At 39.6% G+C, this 21,331-nt stretch overlaps 3 protein-coding genes across 5 annotated transcripts; 1 reads left to right on the top strand and 2 right to left on the bottom strand.

Annotated features, from left to right (window-relative positions):
- The first annotated feature begins 1,544 nt into the window (after positions 1-1,544).
- Positions 1,545-3,059, top strand: LOC139211307 (platelet-activating factor receptor-like). Its single transcript, XM_070841598.1, has 2 exons — positions 1,545-1,728; positions 2,344-3,059. The coding sequence occupies exons 1-2, from the start codon at positions 1,545-1,547 to the stop codon at positions 3,057-3,059; spliced, it is 900 nt and encodes a 299-aa protein (XP_070697699.1).
- A 2,848-nt stretch (positions 3,060-5,907) lies between these two features.
- On the bottom strand, positions 5,908-13,425 carry LOC139211187 (solute carrier family 22 member 7-like). 3 transcript variants are annotated; one of them, XM_070841464.1, is made up of 10 exons: positions 12,858-13,423; positions 11,656-11,759; positions 11,139-11,293; positions 10,024-10,192; positions 9,602-9,725; positions 9,073-9,182; positions 8,641-8,855; positions 7,804-7,912; positions 6,849-7,055; positions 5,908-6,289 (listed from the first exon to the last, which is right to left on the bottom strand). In XM_070841464.1, exons 1-10 carry the CDS (start codon positions 13,236-13,238, stop codon positions 6,208-6,210), a joined length of 1,656 nt encoding a protein of 551 aa, XP_070697565.1. In that variant the 5' UTR covers positions 13,239-13,423; the 3' UTR covers positions 5,908-6,207. The 3 variants fall into 3 exon arrangements, with proteins under 3 accessions (XP_070697565.1, XP_070697566.1, XP_070697568.1); XM_070841465.1 differs by having other exon boundaries at positions 5,908-6,286; XM_070841467.1 differs by lacking the exons at positions 5,908-6,289; positions 6,849-7,055 and adding an exon at positions 7,390-7,497 and having other exon boundaries at positions 12,858-13,425.
- A 3,481-nt stretch (positions 13,426-16,906) lies between these two features.
- Positions 16,907-19,362, bottom strand: LOC139211306 (G-protein coupled receptor 4-like). The gene is made up of 3 exons (XM_070841596.1): positions 19,201-19,362; positions 17,518-17,693; positions 16,907-17,414 (listed from the first exon to the last, which is right to left on the bottom strand). The coding sequence occupies exons 1-3, from the start codon at positions 19,360-19,362 to the stop codon at positions 16,907-16,909; spliced, it is 846 nt and encodes a 281-aa protein (XP_070697697.1).
- Between the last annotated feature and the right edge of the window lie 1,969 nt (positions 19,363-21,331).

The raw sequence follows: 21,331 nt of genomic DNA, 5'->3' as shown, positions 1-21,331 counted from the left end.
CTGTTTGGAACGACAACTGAGGAGGTTTTTTTTGGATGAAAATTGATTCAGATCTCATCAGAGGTAAGATAATGATTCAAGATGACTAACATGCTTTGGAAATTTAAAAGAGACTAAAGAAAATGGGGCCCTTGAACAGGAAACACCACAAAACCTAAACTAGTAATGTTACATTTTTTATTTTTGGAATATATAAATTATGATTATGTAAAACATCAATTTGTTATAGTGCTGAAATCAGCTGTTGAGAATGTTCAGTTGTCCTTTTTAGCCTTTTTTTGCTGATAGGTTTGTTATTATGGTCCAGGATGGTTCAGTCTCAAGCTTTGGTAAACCCACAGTATGCTACACTCCTGGCACCAAGCAGCAGACAGACAGAAAAAAGTGGAACAGTTTGCACCTAAAGAGAAAGCTATTTCTCTGAAGACTTGGTGGAGACCAAACCAGAGCTACAAAGTGAGTGAATATTCAATTTAATTAATCAACTGGTGGCAAAGATGGCACGTGTGTAAATAGGCAGCTGTTTGCTAACATACAATGACATAATATTTTGTGAAGTTATAATACATCAGGGCTGTATGTCTGTCAGCTTGTTTTGAAAGTTATCTGCTCCCTAATGGCCAAAAAAAAAATCGGATTACTGTTACTGTAAAGTGCTTCTCTACTTTTCCAATTTTAGATATAAAAATGCAAAGAAGCCCTGCAGAATAATTCACTTCCTTGCTGCCCATCTCTTCACTCTGTATGTTTCACAGTTTTGTCAAAAGTATGTCTAAATACAATACTTCATGCTTTTTGTCCATGAAGCACCACCAGAAGCAGCTTCTCTTTGCTATTGACAGCAAAGTTCAGCTCTTGAGATTCACAACAATTTGGGATTATGTCTTTGTTTAATTTTAATATAGTTGTACTTGATTATGTTCACTATTGACCACTTAGATTCCCCCAGTCTGTTGGTAGGGTACAGTTGGAGCTTTACATCCAATGCATGTACGAGGTTTCATTGACAGACAGACAGACAGACAGACAGACAGACAGACAGACAGACAGACAGATAGATAGATAGATAGATAGATAGATAGATAGATAGATAGATAGATAGATAGATAGATAGATAGATAGATAGATAGATAGATAGATAGATAGATAGATCAAAAGAAATGTGGATGTCATGTCAAGAAGAAGACCATTATGCCTAATTTGGAAAAAGAGCTGGGACACTCCAGAGGTGCCAGATTAAATGGACTGAGGCATTATGCCCAGTTTGTACTGACTTCACACATCAGTGCTCATGGGTGACAGATAACTAAGCACTCTTTTATTTGGCTTCGACTGCCTGCCGTCAGAGCAAAAAATATCCTGAAAAAGGCTCACAAACAACTGTTTTGTGCTTGTTTTGATTGTTTTTTTTTCCCTTTGTTTAGACTGAGGTGATCTTCATTACAACCCACTGCATCCACAGCATCAGCTGAGCGACACACACTGATGGATGTCAATGCTAATCTGAACAGCTGAACACATAAATAGCCTCAGTGTGGCCTCTAATGGCTGACAGCAGCACAGTGACAACAACTGTCCCCGTCCTCATCAGCGTCACTGGCAACCTGACCGGCAACACCACCACACCCACCGCTGTCCGGGTAGCCAATGTGATCAGCTGGGTGACGTTCAGCATCGGGCTGCCCACCATCGGACTGGCAATTTACACCCTCAAGAATCTGTCCAAAGGTTTGCACTCACTCTGCTTCACGTCCTGTAACTTAATGCGTACACAAGTCATTCAAAAGTGTACAAACTATGCCAACACCTCCCACACACATCAAAAAATCACACAAGGTGGGCTGAGGAGCTGTCAGTGGGTTTGGCTCAGTCTGTGCTAAATAGCTCAGTGGCATTGTCTGGTTGGAAAATATTTGATTCATATAAACATTGTTGTGTCAAGTAAAGTATGGCTTTATTTAGCCCTAAACATCAGACAGACGTGTGGATATCAGAAGCTTTATCATTAGCACCAGGAACGGTATCAAGTCGAAGTATCAGTGCAGTATCAGTATGAGTTATAGTAGTAGTCCCAGTATCAGAACCACTAAAGTAGCTGTTAATTAGTAGTATCTGTGCGAATGCATACAATTGAACTATAGCATTAGTGGAAGTCATCGCCGCAGTATCAGCAGCAGCACATTTTACATTTTGTTTTTTAAAAGCAATGTGCAAATTACATCAGAGAAAGAAGGCTTCAGTAAGTTCCCACGACAATTAGTTTCAAATGACACCCAAAACAAATGCACAAGCACTCAAGGACATGAGAAGCACCAGTATTGATCGTGTCTTTTCACTTTCCAGGTGAGAACAAAGTTCCCATGCATGTCATATTCCTCCTGGTCTCTGACGTTATCAGTTTCTTTGGCCGTCCCCATGTGGACCAGAACATGGAGAGTGGGACCCATCTCTCCCCCAGCGCCTTCAATTTCATCTTCTATTTTGGCGTCATCTCCAATGTCACCCTCATGCTGTACATAGCCCAGGAGCGCCATCTCCTGGTGGCCTACCCACAGTGTCTGGCCTGCTGCAGCAGTATCAGACGGTCTCCTGTGGTCGCCTTAGTGGCGTGGGCTGCTCCGTTCGCCGTCCTGGCCCTCGCTATGCTGCAGTGCTACCTCTGGTTTGCAGTGTGTCTGCTCACTCCTTTCCCCTTCCTCCTCTTTTTTGCTGTGGACTCCTGGAGGGTTCTGCTCTGCTCCCGATCTATCCCTCCATCCTTTGAGAGGAAGAAGGCGGTGTGGGGGATTAGTGCGATCTGGGCCAATTACACCCTCCTCTATGTCCCCTTCATCCTCAGTGTCCTCCTGCAGGCTCTGTCCTTTAAGAAGACGGTGACCTACCTGGGCCTGGTGTCTCAGCTGCTTCTCTACCTCAGCCCTCTGGTGGACCCCTTCCTCTACATATTCATGACCAAAGGGCTCAAAGAGGTGCTGCAGGCGCTGCCCTGTCGTCAGAAACCTAGTAGGAAAGAAAACACTGTTGATACTGTGGCTGAGACTGTGGAGACGAGACTTTGATGAGGACAAATCAAATCAAAAAATCAAATCAAACACGTTCATTAGTCTTGTTAGGGACAGTTCATACTCCTGTTGGATTTTTGGAGCGAATGCCAAAACAAATGTCCAATCAGAGACATTTACGCTGAGGAACTTAGCTATAACAGCAACATTTGGCAGAAAAGGCTCTGCTCTTAGATGGAAGCCATGAAGAACCTGAGCAGCAACAAGGATTGTGCTGTGAGAACCTAACCCCCCCTTAATAAACACTTATACACTGCGTGCACAATTATTAGGCAAGTTGTATTTTTGAGGATACATTTTGTTATTGTACAACTACAGTGCTCTTGGTCAATCCAAAATGTTAACAAACCCTCAAACCTGAACATTTAAGTAGTAAAAGTGAAGTTTTGGCTTTCTTAAGAGAATATCTATACGTACACCATTATTAGGCAACTATTAGTGTGCAGAATTATTAGGCAACTAAATGAAAAACAAAGATTTTCCCATCTCACTTGTTTATTTTCACCTGTTAAAGTGAGAATAATAAACAAACTCAAAATTTACAAATAAACATTTCTGAAATTTAAAAAAAAAAAACCCTCAGTGACCAATATAGCCACCCTTCTTTTCAATAACAGTCACAAGCCTTCCATTCACGGAGTCAGTCAGTTTCTTGATCTGGTCAGAATCAACTTTTTGTGCAGCCGCAACCACAGCCTCCCAGACACTGTTCAGAGAGGTGTACTGTTTACCTTCACTGTAAATTTCCTGCTTAAGAAGGGCCCAAAAGTTCTCAATAGGGTTTAAGTCAGGTGAAGAAGGGGGCCATGTCATTAGTTTTTCATCTTTAAGGCCTTTACTGGCCAGCCACGCAGTGCAGTACTTTGATGCGTGTGATGGAGCGTTGTCTTGCATAAAAATCAAAGTCTTCTTGAAAGATGCAGACTTTTTCCTGTACCACTGCTTAAAGAAAGTGTCTTCTAGAAATTGGCAGTAGGTCTGAGAGTTGATTTTGAGTCCATTTTCAACCCGAAAAGGTCCAACTAGCTCATCTTTAATAATACCTGCCCATACCAGTACCCCACCTCCACCTTGCTGGCGTCTGAGTCAAAGTGGAGCTCTGTGTCCGTTACTGATCCAACCACGGACCCATCCATCTGGTCCGTCAAGAGTCACTCTCATCTCATCAGTCCACAAAACCTTTGAAAAATCTGTCTTCAGATATTTCTTGGCCCATTCTTGACGTTTCAACTTATGTGTCTTGTTCAGAGGTGGTCGGGTTTCAGCCTTTCTTACCTTGGCCATGTCTCTGAGAACTGAACACCTTGTACTTCTTGACACTCCAGGTAGGTTGGAGTTGTGGAATATGGCAGCACTGGAGGATAATGGGTTCCTGGTAGCTTCATGTTTGATTCTTCTCAAATCTTTGGTGGTTAATTTGCGTCTTTTCTTCTCGACACGTTTCTTGCGACCTTGCTGACTATTTGCAACAAAACGTTTGATGATTCTGTGATCACGCCCCAATATCTTAGATATTTCAAGAGTGCTGCATCCCTCTGAAAGACTTTTTACAATATTTGACTTTTCAGAGTCAGTTAAATCTCTTTTTTGGCCCATTTTTCCTGAGGAGAAGAATCTGCCTAATAATTATGCACACCTTGATATAGGGTGTTGATCTCCTTAGGCCACACCCTCCCTCGTTACACAAATACACATCACCTGATATGCATTAAATCCAATAAGCATTCAAGTTTATACAGCTTGGAGTTGGAAATTATGGATAAAATGATGATATGGTCAAAATAATCACTTGCCTAATAATTGTGCACACAGTGTATGAACGATACATTTTGGCATGTAAGGAGACAGTTGGTTAGGCTGATGGAGAGAACTTTGGCAGCAGACAGAACTGACACGAGCACATCAGCAATGTCAGGTCACACCTTCACAAATACGATTGGATGTTAACGGTCAGGTTGTAGCCAATGAGCTGCTTAATAAACTTTAATTAATGAGCCAGTGTTCTGCCTGAACTAATGCTATAGTTTAGCAATTTCACACAACATAAAAGTCTCTCTAAGATCAAGAGCAACTTTTTAACAATTATATTGTATTTTTCAATTAAAAAAAAAGATAAACATCAAAAATTTAATTTAATCTGCAAACCATCCAATTAGCCAAAAAGATAAGTTCTATCTTTTTTTTGCACTTCATTGGATCTATAAGGTCCTGCAGTGCAGCCAGCAAACTCCAAATGATTATTTATGAGACTACAAATGATTGAGTTTTGTTAACTTTAAAGATGCTTAAGAGCCTGGAGGTTAACTCTGATACTGATACACTGAGACTTGACTTTTCTTCCAACTTTGGCTCATAAAAATGGATCCCCCAAAGCCCAGAAAGATTGTATTATTTTGTAATAAACTTTAATGAAATGATGTATGCACAAGTTATTACCTCCACACAGGTAATGAAAAACAGCTGTGATTGGTAAAATTGCACAAACAAATCTTTTTGTTTTTTCTTTTTACTTTTACCTCGCTCTTTTTACTCAAATATTTCATTGCATTCAGACAGTTATGCACCCATACACTTTAACCTTTAATCATGTTGATGCTAAGTTGTTTTGTCAGAGTTATACTGTGGTCCTGAGGACGTGACATCTGTAACTCTGTTACTGAATTAACTTACAGCACAGTAACTTTCATTACTTGAATTTGCATCTGTTGTGCATGACATTTGAATGAATGACAAACACTGACACAAAGTCCACACAGAAAAGTATAATCATAATAAAATATAACATTTTGCCAATGTTTTATCATATTATTCCTTCACACTACACTCAGTAGTTTCTGAAAAAACACAAAAATATTCAAATCATTCAGAACAAAAAATCCCAGCTGGAAGTGAACCACTGACAAGCGTTATTTATTCAGTTTGTACCTTATAACAAAAATGATCTTCAGTATTTGACTGTATGAGTGTACAAACACTCATTTATTTCAAGATTTTGACCTGAATGTATTTACAGATAGCAGAGAAGACAAAGTGTCCTGTACGTAACAGAGTGCTCACATCCACCATTCACATTTACAAAAGGCAGTAAGTTTATGGTACTTCTGTGTATGAGCACATAAATGAAGTCCGTGTTCTGCTCGTGTCCTCACTGTGGAGTGTCTGTTGTGCTCTTCGGTTGGAGGAAAACACCTGAAGGCTCAGCGGACTGGGAGGACGCATCATTTCTTCTGAAATGAAACAAGCGGTGGTTTGAATATTTCTATTGATAACGCTCTGTCTGAGCTGAGGAACGCCTAATAACATAATGCAGTCTGACACCTCGAAGTAAGGCCTTCAGAAATGAGCTGAATCAACACATCTCTGACTTAATGTCAAACCAACATTTAACATTATTGCCAACATTATTAAGTGTTTGATTGCTCATGTTATTGTTTCCATCAGCTATTCAGTGATACTCTTCATTAAAATGTTTTCTTTTGACGTCTCCTTAAAACTCTCAAAATAAAAAACTCTGATAGAGCTATTTTATTTTGACTTGAAATTATTTTTTCAACATATTACATTGAAAATGATAAGGTGACTGTGGGGTGACAGTGGTTTGTAATTATCTTTTGTAAATGTGTATGTGATCTGAAATCCAATCCAGGATGAGCAATGCATTGTAGCACTTATTGCTGCGTCTCCATGTCATTCCCAATATTATCACTAGATGGTACTAACGAGGTGCCAAAGACATTTTAAAATCTCATATTTTCATAGGTTGCTTTAATGCATTCATTTACCAACCGTGGCTTTTCTATGTCATCAATTGTCTCTGGCAGGCTCATATTCAGTGTCTCTGGAAGCAGCAGAGACACCAGGCCGGAAACGATGGCCACAGAGCAGATGATGATCTGAGGAAGAAGAGTCCACACGTCCTCCAGCAGCAGGATGAGCGGAGCCACTGATACTCCCAGACGACTCATGAAGCTGGTGTAGCCCAAACCATTTTGTCTGGTGAGACAGAGGGTAAATCAGAAGAACTGACCTCATGAATGGGTCATTATGTAACCATGTCTGTGACCCTTCTGCAGACAGGAAAGGTTCAGGATTTCATAATCTCTTTTCTTTTTTTTTTTTAACCATTCATAGATCCATATCTACGTGTTGTTTTTGTTAACATATGCACCAGTTGAGCTAAAGCAAAATATTAAATCAAATATTACTGCTGTCTCACAATTTCTTTTTGATTTCATTACTAATAATGACAAAACGATCTGTTGCAGTGAATTGTATAGTCGTTATTAGACCAAAACAGTGTAACAGTGCAAAAAAAGTGGACAAAAAGGATTAATTGCAACAAAAAAATAGTGGAAATATTAGTGCTAACTGGTAATAACTGGTGAACTTAACTGAGGAAGTGACGTACACAGCACAACACAGGATCAGTTTCTACCTATGAAATTAAAAACTAAACAGAAAAACAGAAAGAAGATTTGACCTTTAACCATCTGATCTAAACCCTAAATTAGAAGAGCCGTATTAATTTAGAGGCGAGTCACGTCTTTCTCCAGCTTGTGCTCACACAGTTTGGGTCATTTCTCCTTTTGATATAATGTTATGATGATATTTTACCTGTACAAATTCATCTAAAAGTCGAGTAGGGCAAATAGCCTGAGCAACTGGAGGGTGAAATACTATGTTAGCAATATAAGGCCCTGTCTCTGTCACAGCTTAACACAGCTGTATGGCAGTAACTGACCTGATGACTGTGGGGTAAAGCTCTGTTGTGTAGAGGAAGATAGTTGTGAAGGAAGCCTCTGATAGGCCTTTTCCAAGAATGGCAACAACGGCCCGCAGATGCCACAGACCTACAAAGAACAAGTACAGTGTAATTACGTAATGCACATAAGATGGGTGTGAAAACATTCATTTAACTTGAGGCAGACAGGTAGAGCATACAAACTCTTTTACAGCTACGGTCACTTCATAAATTATGACAGAATGTGCAAATATCACATATGAAAAATCAAGAGACACGCAAAATATAAATCAGTGGCTTAAAAAACTGAATACTGTCTGTGACATTAAGTCCAACACAACAAAAACTTGGTATCTCATTAATATATTATTATCATATATTATTAACTAGTTAATATAGAACTCAGGATGTGAGTAATTTGGATGTTATGCCTCATGTCCTGCTTCCACTGAAGAAAGAAAAGTGTTTACAAAGTCTGGTGATGGACTGATGACCATGTGTAGTTCCACACTATAGTTCAAAATCACTATTGTGTTGTTGCAGGGATGCAATACTGTAGATGCTGTGGTACTTAAGGAAATATTATGTGTCCTGGCACAGGTCTGTTGTCCTGTTTAAAAAATATGCGAAAAATATGTAAAACATGTAAAAATCTGCTTTTTAATTCTTCCATCTGCACAAAAAATAGCTTAAACCAAAGGAGTGCGCTGATTGCGTTGATTTTGTTTTGCCAGTTCACAGTTAACGCACACAAAGTGAAGCAGGAATCGACCGTTGCGTGACTTCAAATCATTTCTGGGACGTGTAGCAGAATGGATGTCTGATGTGCCTCCCAACCTTTTGGAATGAACATGTTTAAGGCGATGCAGACTCCTGTCAGTAGCAGCGTGCCTGCTTGGCACTTCCTCCGCCCAATGATGTTCAGAAGACAATAGATCATCAGCTTGGCAGGAACTTCAATGGCGGCATAGATGAAGTGTGTGAGGTACATGTTCAAACCAAATCCACTGATGTTCAAGCTGATTCCATAATATGTGGAGGCGACTCCGTACCTGCAGAGTACAACACACAACAAATCATTGTTTATTCTTGTGTCCCCCTCCATATATCTACGGTATATCTATGTATTCTACTGACGGAGATTAAACCAGATATTCTAACTTAAAATATAAGTATTTTAAATGGAATTACCATAATTTTGGTAGCATTGCAGAGAGGCAATTTAAATATATTTTTATGTCTCATGGGATTTTTCAGGGTGACACCCACCACACAATCCCAGACAGTAGAGTTAACTGTCTCATCTTCGGGGTCTTGATTAGGTGGAGGTAAGTGAAGCTCTTCTGTGACTTTTCCCGGATCTCTATGCTGGAGAGTGTCTATACAGAGGCAGAGGAGTGATGTTCAGGGACAGGTTCGCATTTTCTCAAGTCAAGCTTCTTACATGAGAACATTGAACGAGTTACTGGTCACTGGCTATGAAGTTATTTGTTCCTACACACCCTGGACTGGTTGCCAGCCAATCACAGGGCCAACACATAGAGAGAGACAACCATTGAGTGATCAATTAAGCTGCATGTCTTTGGACCGTGGGAGGAAGCCTGAGTACCAGGAGAGAACCCACGCAAACACTGGGAGAACATGCAAACTCTACACAGAAAGGTTCAATGCTCAAACTGCAAACCTGCCGGCCAGGAGATTCGAACCTGGAACCTTCTTATATAATCACATAATCATATAATATATCATATAAACAAATAAAAAACATATACATATTAGCTTTAAACATGAAACTTACCTCCAGTTTTAATTTAGATGACAGCTTTGGTCTTTTGTTGAACTTAGCACACCTGTCAAGGTAAAACTGGGCCCTTTCTACTTTGCCATTTGCTAACAGCCATCGAGCAGATTCAGGAATCCACCTGCAGTTATCATGAGCAATGTAATTAGGATGAAACATTTCCAAAACTTCTAAAAGATTCTGTATTTGTAGCTGTTTTAAAAAACAAATGAAATGATTCTTTAAATATGTGATATATGAAAAAATACGACAATATAGATTATTAAATAAACTAAATAAACAACAACAAGGTATCATCTGTCTCTACTACATGTGCTTATATATTATTAATATGTTTAGAAGCACTTGAACTCATGCTGAAATGTAAATTTTTCTTAATATTGTGGAAACCAATAACATATGAATTCACTTTCACTTACCACCAGGTCAAAACTGCAAATCCTAGTGGGGCTGTAACAGTCATGATCAGTGTCCGCCAGTCATTTACCAGGAAGGCAAACCCAGCCAGCAGCATGTTCCCCACAGACCAGGCCAGGCTGCCAATCACACCGATAAACGATCTACGACCTGTGTCGACCCACTCGATGCCTGCAAGGTGGGGAGGATGACAATCATCAGATTAGACATGCTTGTTTGATTAAAAAAAAAAAAAAACTTTTTCAGCCATTTGGAGGAAACAGGCTGTGACACAACAAATGACATATGAAGGCGATATGTACGGTGGCCGGGAGGTGCAAAACAATTTTACAATACAAGAAACACTTTTACAAAGCTGGAGACAAATTTACATTTTAGAAAACATTTTTACAAATCAGAAAACAAAATTACATTGCCATAACACATTTACAAGTACTGAGACAAATTTACATTTGAGAAAATGTGAAACACAAGACGTGAAACACTTTTACAAACGCCGAGACAAATTTACAAGACGTGAAACACTTTTACAAGTGGCCGAAACAAATTTACAAGTAACTTTTTCAACCGGAAAGGGAATGTACCGCGTTAATCGGCTTATATGTTCGCCACAAAACGGGCAAAAGACCGCTTGACTGCCGTCCATCGTGGGTCGCCATGAACTCCTTATCACTTCCGGTTCTACTCGACAGTTGGTACATTCCCTTTCCGGTTGAAAAAGTTACTTGTAAATTTGTTTCGGCCGCAAGTAACTTTTTCAACCGGAAAGGGAATGTACCAACACGATGGACGGCAGTCAAGCGGTCTTTTGCCCGTTTTGTGGCGAACATATAAGCCGATTAACGCGGTACATTCCCTTTCCGGTTGAAAAAGTTACTTGTAAATTTGTCTCGGCGTTTGTAAAAGTGTTTCGTCTCTTGTAAATTTGTTTTCTCAAATGTAAATTTGTCTCAGGACTTGTAAATGTGTTATGGCAATGTAATTTTGTTTTCTGATTTGTAAAAATGTTTTCTAAAATGTAAAATTGTCTCCAGCTTTGTAAAAGTGTTTCTCGTATTGTAAAATTGTTTTGCACCTCCCGGCCACCGTAGATATGGCTATAAACTTGTTAGCTTACTGAGAACTATTGAGGTGATGCTGATTCCTGTCAGACCGAACCCGGTGAGAAATCTCAGCACTGCAAACAGAACATAGGAGTTTGCAAACGTGCTGGAGAAGCCAAACACGATCGCCATGATGTACGAAGCCAGAAGAGTGTTTCTCCTGCCATACCTGGAAATAAGAATGGGACTTCCATTTAAGACGGTATAATTTGTGACATAATTTTACTGTCAAGTGAAGACTCTTGTAAAGCATAAAAAAAGAGATTTTACTAAAGTCTAATGAGCAAAAAAATAGGAAAATTTACTCAAAACATATTGATTTCAAATGTCTTTCAAGATAGCCATCACAGATATCATTAGTTGATTTTTTTTCAACACTCGACAGCTGAGTTTCTATATTACTATAGCACTATATTATGTACTGAGCATATTGTATTGTAATCAAAGAGTTATTTTGATTGATACTTGAACTAATTAAAATTAGAATCACCATGATGCAGCATGCCGGAGACACACGTTTTATACACATACCTATCGCAGAGGTATCCAAAAGCTATGGCCCCCATCATCACTCCAAAAAAGAAGATTGTGCTGGTCGTCTTTGTCAGGCTTTTTCTGTCACAGACGAGGTCCCACTAAAAAGGCAAATCATAGAGAAAAGGTAATTAGATCATTTATCTAAGCGCCTGTTTTCTCCGATATATAGTAGCACCATAAACACAACAACACAACACAACAGTCGCTGTGGTTTGCAGAGAATCAGCTGAATTGTACCTGTTATATTTAACCAACAATACCGAATCAAACTTTTTGGGGGAAACGTAGAGGCAATCGTAAAAAATATGTTATGTTATGTTCCTCAGTGAAAGAACCTACCTTTTGAGAGAAAATAAAATGTTTTATTAGGAATTGTGAAAATGGAATAATTTACAGAATGGAGTTGTGAAACAGGCAGTTGCTTATGAACTATTATCACGTTACTGGTTTCAAAATAGAAGACTAATAGAAGACTCAATAAAAAACAAAGATCTTTTTTGTTTAAGCAGAAATATCCTTTATTTCGCTCTCTTTAAAGACAGCAGACTCCACTCCACAAAAACATCGTCATTTTACCTAACAGAATACTGAAGTTGGTGGTCCACTGCTGCCACGATAGGTTATTGTTTGACTTTGGTCTGAACTAACCCTTTAAAACACAAAAATCACTCGAATTCCCATTTTCTTCAAGGTAAAAATCACTGTTTTTTGTCAGTGGAGTCTGCTGTCTTTGAAGAGAGTGATACGTGATAACGGCTGTTTCTGATTAAACAAAAGGTATATCACTCTTTAACACAGAGGTCTGTCTCTGTAGGGATCCTTTCCATTATGTTGTCAGACACTTAGAATAACAACCTGAGCCTGTCAGTGGCATAAACAAATACTTTTGGTGGACGTAATTTGATCAGGTGCAGTTGCAGCCAGTTTCATGGCTGAGGCGATCTACTGGACCGATTCCAAAACCTTAGGACCTATTGATCATTTAAACACCAGACTATGTAAAAATAGGGCCCAGGTTTAAAAATACCAGATACCCTTTAACAATATATCATGCTATAAAATATAAATTAAGATATTTATGTGTGCTGTTGTTAAGTTGATCTAATATGAAGAAGGTTGATTTAAAAACTCTTTCAGTATACTGTACAAATCTTTGAGCTACAACCAATGTTTAATAGGTATAACAGGTATTGTACCTCTGTTGCCAGGGTGGAAGTAAACGTGGAGTTATCATAAACCCATCCACTCTGACACTGAACTGTTGGCAGGTCGGCGCTGTCGGAGCTGTTGGCTAAGAGCTGCAACTGAGGCTCCGCAAACATTTCACATGACTTTGGCTCCCCATCTTCTTGTACAGGTATGCTGGCGGTCAGTCTCTGCCCCAGTGTTAAATTTTCAAAGAGTCCTCCATCATCCAGGCTGCTGATGTCACAGCGGTGAGGAGGTGAAGCGGCGATGAAGTTGTTCAGTAAGAAGTGACAGGGCAGGACTATTCGAGGGGTGCACATCAGGACGATGATGATGATTTGGAAAGGCCCAAACCCGTCGATTTCCTCCAGGATGGTCTCAAACTTCATGTTCACCGTGCCTCTGGCTTGTGATAGAAAAGATTTAGACTTGCTTTAAGCTGACAGAAGAAAAACAGGAAATGAATCAACAGCTCGGCCCGCTTGTCAATACAAATAAAAGATATATTAAGAGAAAACTGCATAGGATTGAAGCACGACTGCTGCACTATTAGAAGCTCTTCTGTGCAGAGCTCTCCCTGTTCAGCACGCGGTTTTGTTTTGGCGACGACAAATTTTCTATTAAACCCACAGCACCACCTTTGGACATCATAAAGTTATGGAATAGATAACACATTTAACACAATAGTACATGTTTAACAGGCATAACAACAGCTATTGGGGGGGGGTTAATTATCATTTGTGTTCTTGCAAAAAAGAAACACAACATCATTGTGGTTGTTGCCTCTTTTTTTTTTTTTTTTCACAACTGTTTCACCAGAAAAACTCCTAATGCCGTCTAGTTCCCACAAACCCATGCACGTTCTTCTGCATGAGGAGGGAGGGAGGAGGGAGGGTGCAAATCATTTTGAGGGCAGTATTTAGGAGTTAGATGACACACATGACAAAACCAAAGAAACAAAATACGTCCACTGTATATAGCGAAAGAGACAATCTACAATCTCTTTTATTCCCTCCAGTCAGTGTCAAAGACAAAATCTGTCTACGACCTTATTTACTTGAGACCACAGTTTAGTTTATTTTTCTCAAACCATGTCAAGCAGCAAACCATACTGAAAAAAAACATCATTATGCAGTTGGAATGGTAAATCATTCGCTCACTTCCTCAGCAAGACTGAAAAGGAAATTACATATTTCCATGACTGCAACGGTACCATGACATGACAGTGTTGAACTGCTTAACCTCAGAGGCTGAAGTGAGGCCTTGAAAAAAGGGATTGTTAGGTGAGCAGGTTCTTTGCATGATTTCTTCGCCATTCTAAAAGGAAAACATTAACCAGAATTCAACACTCCTCTGACATATGGATGAATGCAGTAAAGATGTAACTGACTGAAGGCCAGTGGATTTGAAAAGGGGAAGGGGCGTGAGAAGCTGTGACTTCAACTGTGACTAATTTCAAATGAAACGACAGATTGAGAAATGGATGGAAATGCGCCAAGAAAAAAAAGTTCTCAGGAAGTTCTCTACATTCTTTTGTATTTTCAGGTTTTGTAGCTTCAATTTAAATGTTGGGATTGGCAGGTTATTCTTGACATTAGAACCGGCAGGGAGCAGAACAATTAAAGGTCAGGTAAGTAAAGTCACCAAGAGTAGAAATGGCACCTGCAGTCTGAGTTAACTTTCGGGACTATTCTGCTAGTGATCTGATGTTCTCATCTGCAATTCTGTTTTTTCAAATGATCAATTTTATTCAGTGTGCTATATACTCATGTTTATTTGCTGTACATTTTATAATGAATGTGTTCTGCTGTGCTGTGTGTTGGGGTTTAACAAATGGTATGTTCAATTTGGCTATTAGAAATAATTAATAACTATCAAAGATAATTAATAATTTAAACCAATAGACTTTGTATAAAGTCCACCTTGATTGGGGCACCAATGCGCATCTCACGCAGTCGTGACAGCTCGGCCGGTTAAGAAGCACGGTTTGGTTACACAGAAGTTGTGAATTCAAAATTCAGTTCAAACTGTAAAGTATACCATTTGCTTCCTTAGAGGAAGTGTATTGAACCGTTACACTGTGGTCAGCACCTTATTCTATATGATGACCCAAGTAGGACTTTAACCCATAATCCCCAGCTCCAGAGGCTGATACCTTATCTTTTAGGTGACTGGGTGACCACATCGCTCATAATTGTTAAGCCTCTGTAAAACAGCAAAATTAAAAAGCAAATGAATATAATCTTTATCTCTTTACATCTTACATCTTATTCAAGAACGGTGTTAAGGGTAGACCTATTTCTACCTCTTATGAAAGGTTTTTTGTTTGGTGGGTTCGGGAGTGAGTAGAAGGAGATGAGAGGATCCGTGGTAACGTTACTGATGTGACACATCTGAGAAATCATGCTTGTTGGTGTCATGCTGAGATAAGCTTTATTTGACTGTGAGACTTTAGGAGCTCTGCCGCCCACCTTTCTTGACCCCTGAAATAAAACCTTGAGTGCTCACATCATGAAGAGAGTGGACTGGCCGGAGCCTGGGGACCTCCCTGCAGTCCCGCAGTGAACCAAACCTGAACTCAAGAGGGACAAACAGCAACAGCATCAGAGTTCGGAGACATTTCACCAAATGTGATTTGTATAGCATCCCCGGCTGAATAATGGTTTGGCTCCCTGACTGATGGTTCAGTGTTCACTGTTCTTCAGTCATAATGGCAGTGATCCTGTAGGCAAGTGACCCTGTAGGCAGCAGCAGAGATCAGGCAAACAATCCAGTGAGGGTTGGGCAAAGTAACAAAGTATGGAAACAAGCAGGGATCAAACAAACCAGGAACACCATAAGCAAGGAGAAAATGCTGGAACACTAGTCACAAAGGAACAAAGATGAACTGGCATAGATGGAAGGAAGGAAGGAAGGAAGGAAGGAAACAGTAAATACAATTGGCAGGTAATGAGACACAAGTGTAACTAATAAGGGGTGTAAAAACAACCAGCAGTGGTGGGGAAAACACAACGGTGGCTCAAGACTCTGAATTGAGAGATGAGGTTCAAAATAAAATGGGAAATGATGAATACATGAAGACAACATGACAAATAGTAAGTGGTTCAATGATACTTTAATTCAAGATAAAGCAAAACTCACTACACACCCAGTTCAGAAGCATGTAGAGGACCTCATTGGAGCCCACAGCATGACAAAAACTGAATACACTTGATGTTGATCGTTTGTGATTGGAACAAATATCTGGAACAAGACTCTCTGAACAAACATCTGTATTAAATACTGTACATCAGCAACTCGATGACTTAACCATCTTTATTGACTTGCTCCCTCAGCCCTCAAAGGGTCAATCTCACACAGTTCACTTGAATTTTCCGGAGAAATGGACTGGCCCTCGCCATGGTGACAGGAATTTCCCCAAAGGCAAGAGGGCATGTTGATCGGCTAATGAAATGCCTCAACCCATGGGTAAAGACATAAATGCATAAACTTTAATGTGTTCTCCAAACAGCATTTAAGGATAACTTTTTTCCACTAAAAGAGCTTGGTTTGCTATTGGCAGCTCTGAACCGCATCCTAAAAAACTAGCATGCCTACCACTAAAACACCAAATATGAAAGTCACTGAGACTGAGAAAAACTAACCAGCTAAATTAAACTGTGTATATGAGACCAGAAAAGAAATAAAAATATTCTTAAGACCTGTTAAGATGCTCTCCCTGTGTTACACATAACATCTGGTTTGCTTTTGTGATTAAAGGATAATAATGATAGACATTAAATTACAGCTAGCAAATGAACATAAACATATTTCCATTTGTTAAAGCCATCACAGTGAACCAGAGCAGGTTTACCAAATCCTTTCTCAGCAGCCACTGATCTCACAGCAGAGTCAGACCAATGCGTCTTGCTTATATCTACAGTAAGGTGTTTTAATCATTTCAGTTTTAATCATATAACTGCGCATTTGCCCACATCGCTCCCTCTCTTTTCTCCCCTTTCTCCCTCTCTCTTTTTCTCCTCCTACATGAAGCTGACTGTGTGCATGTTGTCATCATTCACACTGCTGAAATGCTGATATCATTGCTGTCTGTTCTGCAACGACAGAGAGAGGCCAACAGCTTGTCTATGATCCCTTTCCTAACGAAAACATACAGAGCCAAGTCTGCAAGAGGACTCAACTTAAGGAACACGAAAGACAGGCCACCAAGGATAAAATTTTTTTTTGCTCTCTGTGCCAGAAACCAAATGACAGAGGGCAGGAACAGTAGTGTGTAAATAAGCAGCACCAGGACCAAAATTCCAACAATTCGTCGTTTTTCATCAGAGGCAACACGGTCAGCAGCAGACAGGGCTTTCAGGGTGCCGATCAGGAAGAATATGAGCAATGGGAAAGGAACGAGGATGATAACAGCAAAGATGATTTCAATGACCTCAAAATCAAACCAGAAATGGGAAGGGAGCAGATAAACAAGAGGAAAGGCCCAGACCATGACACAGACCACCACGGAGCTCTTGATAGTTCGTCTGAAGCGGTACCACAGAGGCCAGGCGATGACCAAGTACCTGTAATACAACATGGACAAAGTCTATGGGGAGCCTCAGCATTATATAGTAAAATAATGGTCAGACAGAGAGGTGGCCACACACATAGTGAACAGACAGTTACCTTTCCAGGGCGATACACACCATGAAGCCAACACTGACTAAAAGACCATAGATGTAAAAAAGATAGTCCGTCTCTGTCAAAGGTCGTGTCACCTCAGCAATCATCCAGCAGAGCTGAATGAGGTCGGAAATGAGGAGGTTGATGACGTAGACTGGAACAACATGGCCATTTCTCACCTGCAGGAAAGTATTAGTAAAAGTAAACGCACAGTTGTAAACATGATGTGAACTCCACCTTCTCCCAAATTTGCCATCCTGTTTTGTCTAGCAATTGTAGTCAGAGACTTTTCAGCTTTTTTCATGAAAGCCTCATTTGCTGTCAGAAATATCAGATATGACACACTGGCCAATCACTGGAGTAACAAGACTGAAAGCCAGATTTCCCTCAGCTTTTGCACCTGTTTTCAGGCACAGCTATGCTGCATTTGGGTCCAAACACGTATGCATATGCATATGCATTTCGGGGAAGATCACACAAATAATGACATGTTAACAGTTAATGATGTATTCCTCTGGAAGAGATTTACCAAACCTCCCTTTTTAAGAGTCAAAGGGAGGTTTGGTGGTGGGGAAAAGAAATGTGCATTAAACTGAAGAAATAAATAAAGTGTGTGCTATATTGATTGAAAAAGGAGTTCTCTTGCTACAAAATGTGTTGTACTTTCTGGTAACCAGCGATGTTTTTTGTGCCATTGGTGACTAAGAAGCACAGGCTCTGTCAGCTCGGCTAATCATCCTGCTGCAATGAATTTCAGCATGGGCAATTTTTCTTTTAGTCTTGTTTTTATCATTATTTGAGATGTCTCACTGAAGTTAACCCTGAGAGAACAGTGCTGATCAGAGTAAACATTTTGAAACTTGCATCACTACCTTTTTTTCTGGCTTGATCTCATTGAAATCCAATTGTTGAAGTGCATCTACTTAGCTCTGCTTCATTTGCAGATTGTATCTGGAGGGAAATACCAGGTGGAGTCTAGAAGCTTACTGCTTAATGAGCTGTCTCATTACCCCCAGACTGCAGCCACAAATTCAATGAAATCAGCAGTGCACATGTGCACAATTCTGTTTTCTTAGTAAATCTGACCTGCATAGTCTACAGCTATGCTAGCAGTTGTGTACTAAAGCTCAGCCTCTTCTTCAGCTCTTTTAACTTGGAGCCAGAAGTGACATTCATTCATTCAGCAAAGACCGCCTAGTTCCGAAGATCCTAAAGCATAACTTGCTTTATTTATCTGTTTTACCCTAAATGGGAACATCATTTACCAAATTGAACATCATGCTGTACTGAAGAACACTTGAAACTAGTAATTAAGACTATACACTCAATAGGAAAGCATTTGTTGAGGTCATACATCAGATGAGAATTAGTGTCATTTTCTCATTGACTTATATACAATTGGACTTCCTTTTGGAGCCAGTGGAGTTGCCCATGCTGGCCATCAGAAATAATGCACATTTAAGGCCCCTAAGCTCTGGCTTGACTTTTCAGACCTTAAAGCTACATCCACTTTTTCCATACAGTCCATGCATTGGACCAATGTTTGACCTGAAGTACTTAAAACACTTCATCCCACTGTCTTGACACCGAGCACCAAAGCCAGATGAAGATCTTTTACAGACAGTGGGAAAGTGGGAGACAGTTAAAAAAAAAAATAAAAAAAAATCTTGGTCATAATATACATACCAGACAATAGAGAGCATAGATGGCCCCAAGGGTCAAAGGAAGGCCAACACAGGGGATTGCACATGTCATTACATATATGATGAATCCACCGCGTTCGAAATCAGAGTTGGTGTTGGTGTCGTTATTGTCCTGTAAGGGGCTGTTAAAGTTAAAATCTTCCATTCTTCAGAATCAAACCTATGAGAGATCAGGTTATAAAAAGGGATTTTAATATCTATCTGACATTGATCAGTGATATCACTGAAGCTGTGAAGTTCAAGTTCACACAAATACTGTATACCAACAATCAAATCAAAACATGACATTTAGAAAATCTAGGTAATCTCTATAATTAAGTAACATAATGCAGGTAGACATGTCTCATGTGACTGTAATGAGCAACTTAATGTGATGTGAAGATTGTTTGCATTGTTTCCTAGGAACAAAAGACTCATTTTTAAGATCCCAATTTATTTGTGGATCATTACCAAGATCATGGTTTTGTGGCAATATGAACATTAAAGAGGAAACTGTTTCCAGCAACATGCAACAACTAGACCACCATTAACCTACACCATTAACCATGTCTGCACAACACTAACCCATACAATCTATTCAGCATTAATGTTATTACTGAGCGTTCGTTTTAACATTTGCATGGCATACAGCAAAGGTGTGTAGGTTTGCGACAATGGGTTTTTGCCAAAGTCTGGTGGTTTGTCCTCCGTATCCACACAGAGTAATGACACAGTACCACCTGTTAATCTACATCTCTTCTGAACTGATATCAGATCGTACTTTCTTGTTATAAAGATTGAGTGCTTATATGGTTTCATCCTGTCCTCATCTTCCTCTGATATCCATAATAAAAAAAATCACAATCTTTTCAGCATTCACAAAAATAGACAGCATGCATATGTAGTACACTTTAGAAAGACATAATTATTGCGAGAGATATTTTAACCAAACATCTTCCACTAATAGCTTAACATCAATCACATTTAAAGGACAGAAAAAAAGATTTTGCTTTGCATAATCAAACACTTACTCCCTGTAGGCTCGAAATGGCAGCTGTATTCTGCTTATCTTCAAAACAGTTAGAATGGCTTCCTGTAGTAGTTGCAGAGAATGATCACCCAGGTGCAGAAATATACAAGAGACAAGGCAGAATCTCTTCAAAACTTTTCTTTGATCAGTTGCAGGGAGGAGCCAAAAATATGCTTACTAAACTGATGGCAAGTCAAGTTAAAATCTCTGCTTGACGGTAAAGACTTAACCACAGAATTCCAGCAAAACTTAAGGGGAGCGAGGTCAGACATACTCCCACAGCAGTGACTGAGCAGGGCTGGGTGAGTTTCTGGTGGCAGCAACAAAGACTCAGCTCTCAGCCAGGCTTGGCAAATAGAGACCTCTGGTGGATCTGGAAGGTTGCAAAGGGATTAGTACCAATGAGCTCTCTATCTATCTGTGTGACAGTTTCTCACGTGGCCTTGCTTCATGGCAAAAAAATTAAAACGTCCATTGACGTTTCTTCAACTACTCAGTACTGCAGCAGAATCCACATGCTGTTACTCATCTGTGTGCTTGGTATCCTTCAAACTGTGTGAATCATGTTCTTACAAATTAACTGTGACTCAATCAGATACTTGCCTTTATTACATGTCGACATTCTATTTAAAGAACGAGAGGTAAAAGCGAATTCATTTATAAATTCAAAAATAAAATAAATTCATATTTTGTAGTTTTAGTTTGTCTATCTGACCATGCACCTTCTCATCAGCAGATGTTGTACAACCTGGCTCTCAGCTAAGCCTCAGAAACAATTTCACACCGTCCTGCCTGCAGCTGGTGAAGTAAGAATACTTACAAAGGATGCCTGAAATAAAACAAAAGGGGTAATAACACCAACACATGAGAGGCTTCATTGTTGGAATAGGGGTTGGTGAGTCTATTTTATTAAGCGTAGGGAGCTGTTTGGAGGGCCTACAATCTTACATCAGACCTCTACTTTTTATTCAAATAGACATAAAGCTTTTTCAAGGATAGATTTCATATGACTGTCTGTACCTCTCATGTGTTTTGTTTAAAACATAAAGCACATGAACCTAACAGACCACCATGCACATAAATGTGGACTATTAATTTACCTAAA

Source organism: Pempheris klunzingeri, chromosome 12 (assembly GCF_042242105.1).
Source record: "Pempheris klunzingeri isolate RE-2024b chromosome 12, fPemKlu1.hap1, whole genome shotgun sequence".
In the NCBI taxonomy this organism is placed as follows: Eukaryota; Metazoa; Chordata; class Actinopteri; order Acropomatiformes; family Pempheridae; genus Pempheris; species Pempheris klunzingeri.
Note: the sequence above shows the minus strand (reverse complement) of the source record. Positions and strands in the feature narration are given on the sequence as shown.

Coding starts and splice junctions, on each gene's coding strand:
- LOC139211307 (XM_070841598.1), top strand. CDS start 1,545: ATGGCTGACAGCAGCACAGTGACAACAACTGTCCCCGTCCTCATCAGC. Junction 1,729..2,343: donor CCTCAAGAATCTGTCCAAAG/GTTTGCACTCAC, acceptor TTCACTTTCCAG/GTGAGAACAAAGTTCCCATG.
- LOC139211187 (XM_070841464.1), bottom strand. CDS start 13,238: ATGAAGTTTGAGACCATCCTGGAGGAAATCGACGGGTTTGGGCCTTTC. Junction 11,294..11,655: donor TTTGGATACCTCTGCGATAG/GTATGTGTATAA, acceptor TCTTATTTCCAG/GTATGGCAGGAGAAACACTC. Junction 7,913..8,640: donor AAACATGTTCATTCCAAAAG/GTTGGGAGGCAC, acceptor TGTTCTTTGTAG/GTCTGTGGCATCTGCGGGCC.
- LOC139211306 (XM_070841596.1), bottom strand. CDS start 19,362: ATGGAAGATTTTAACTTTAACAGCCCCTTACAGGACAATAACGACACC. Junction 17,694..19,200: donor TCTATGCTCTCTATTGTCTG/GTATGTATATTA, acceptor ACTTTCCTGCAG/GTGAGAAATGGCCATGTTGT. Junction 17,415..17,517: donor GTGTGTATCGCCCTGGAAAG/GTAACTGTCTGT, acceptor GTTGTATTACAG/GTACTTGGTCATCGCCTGGC.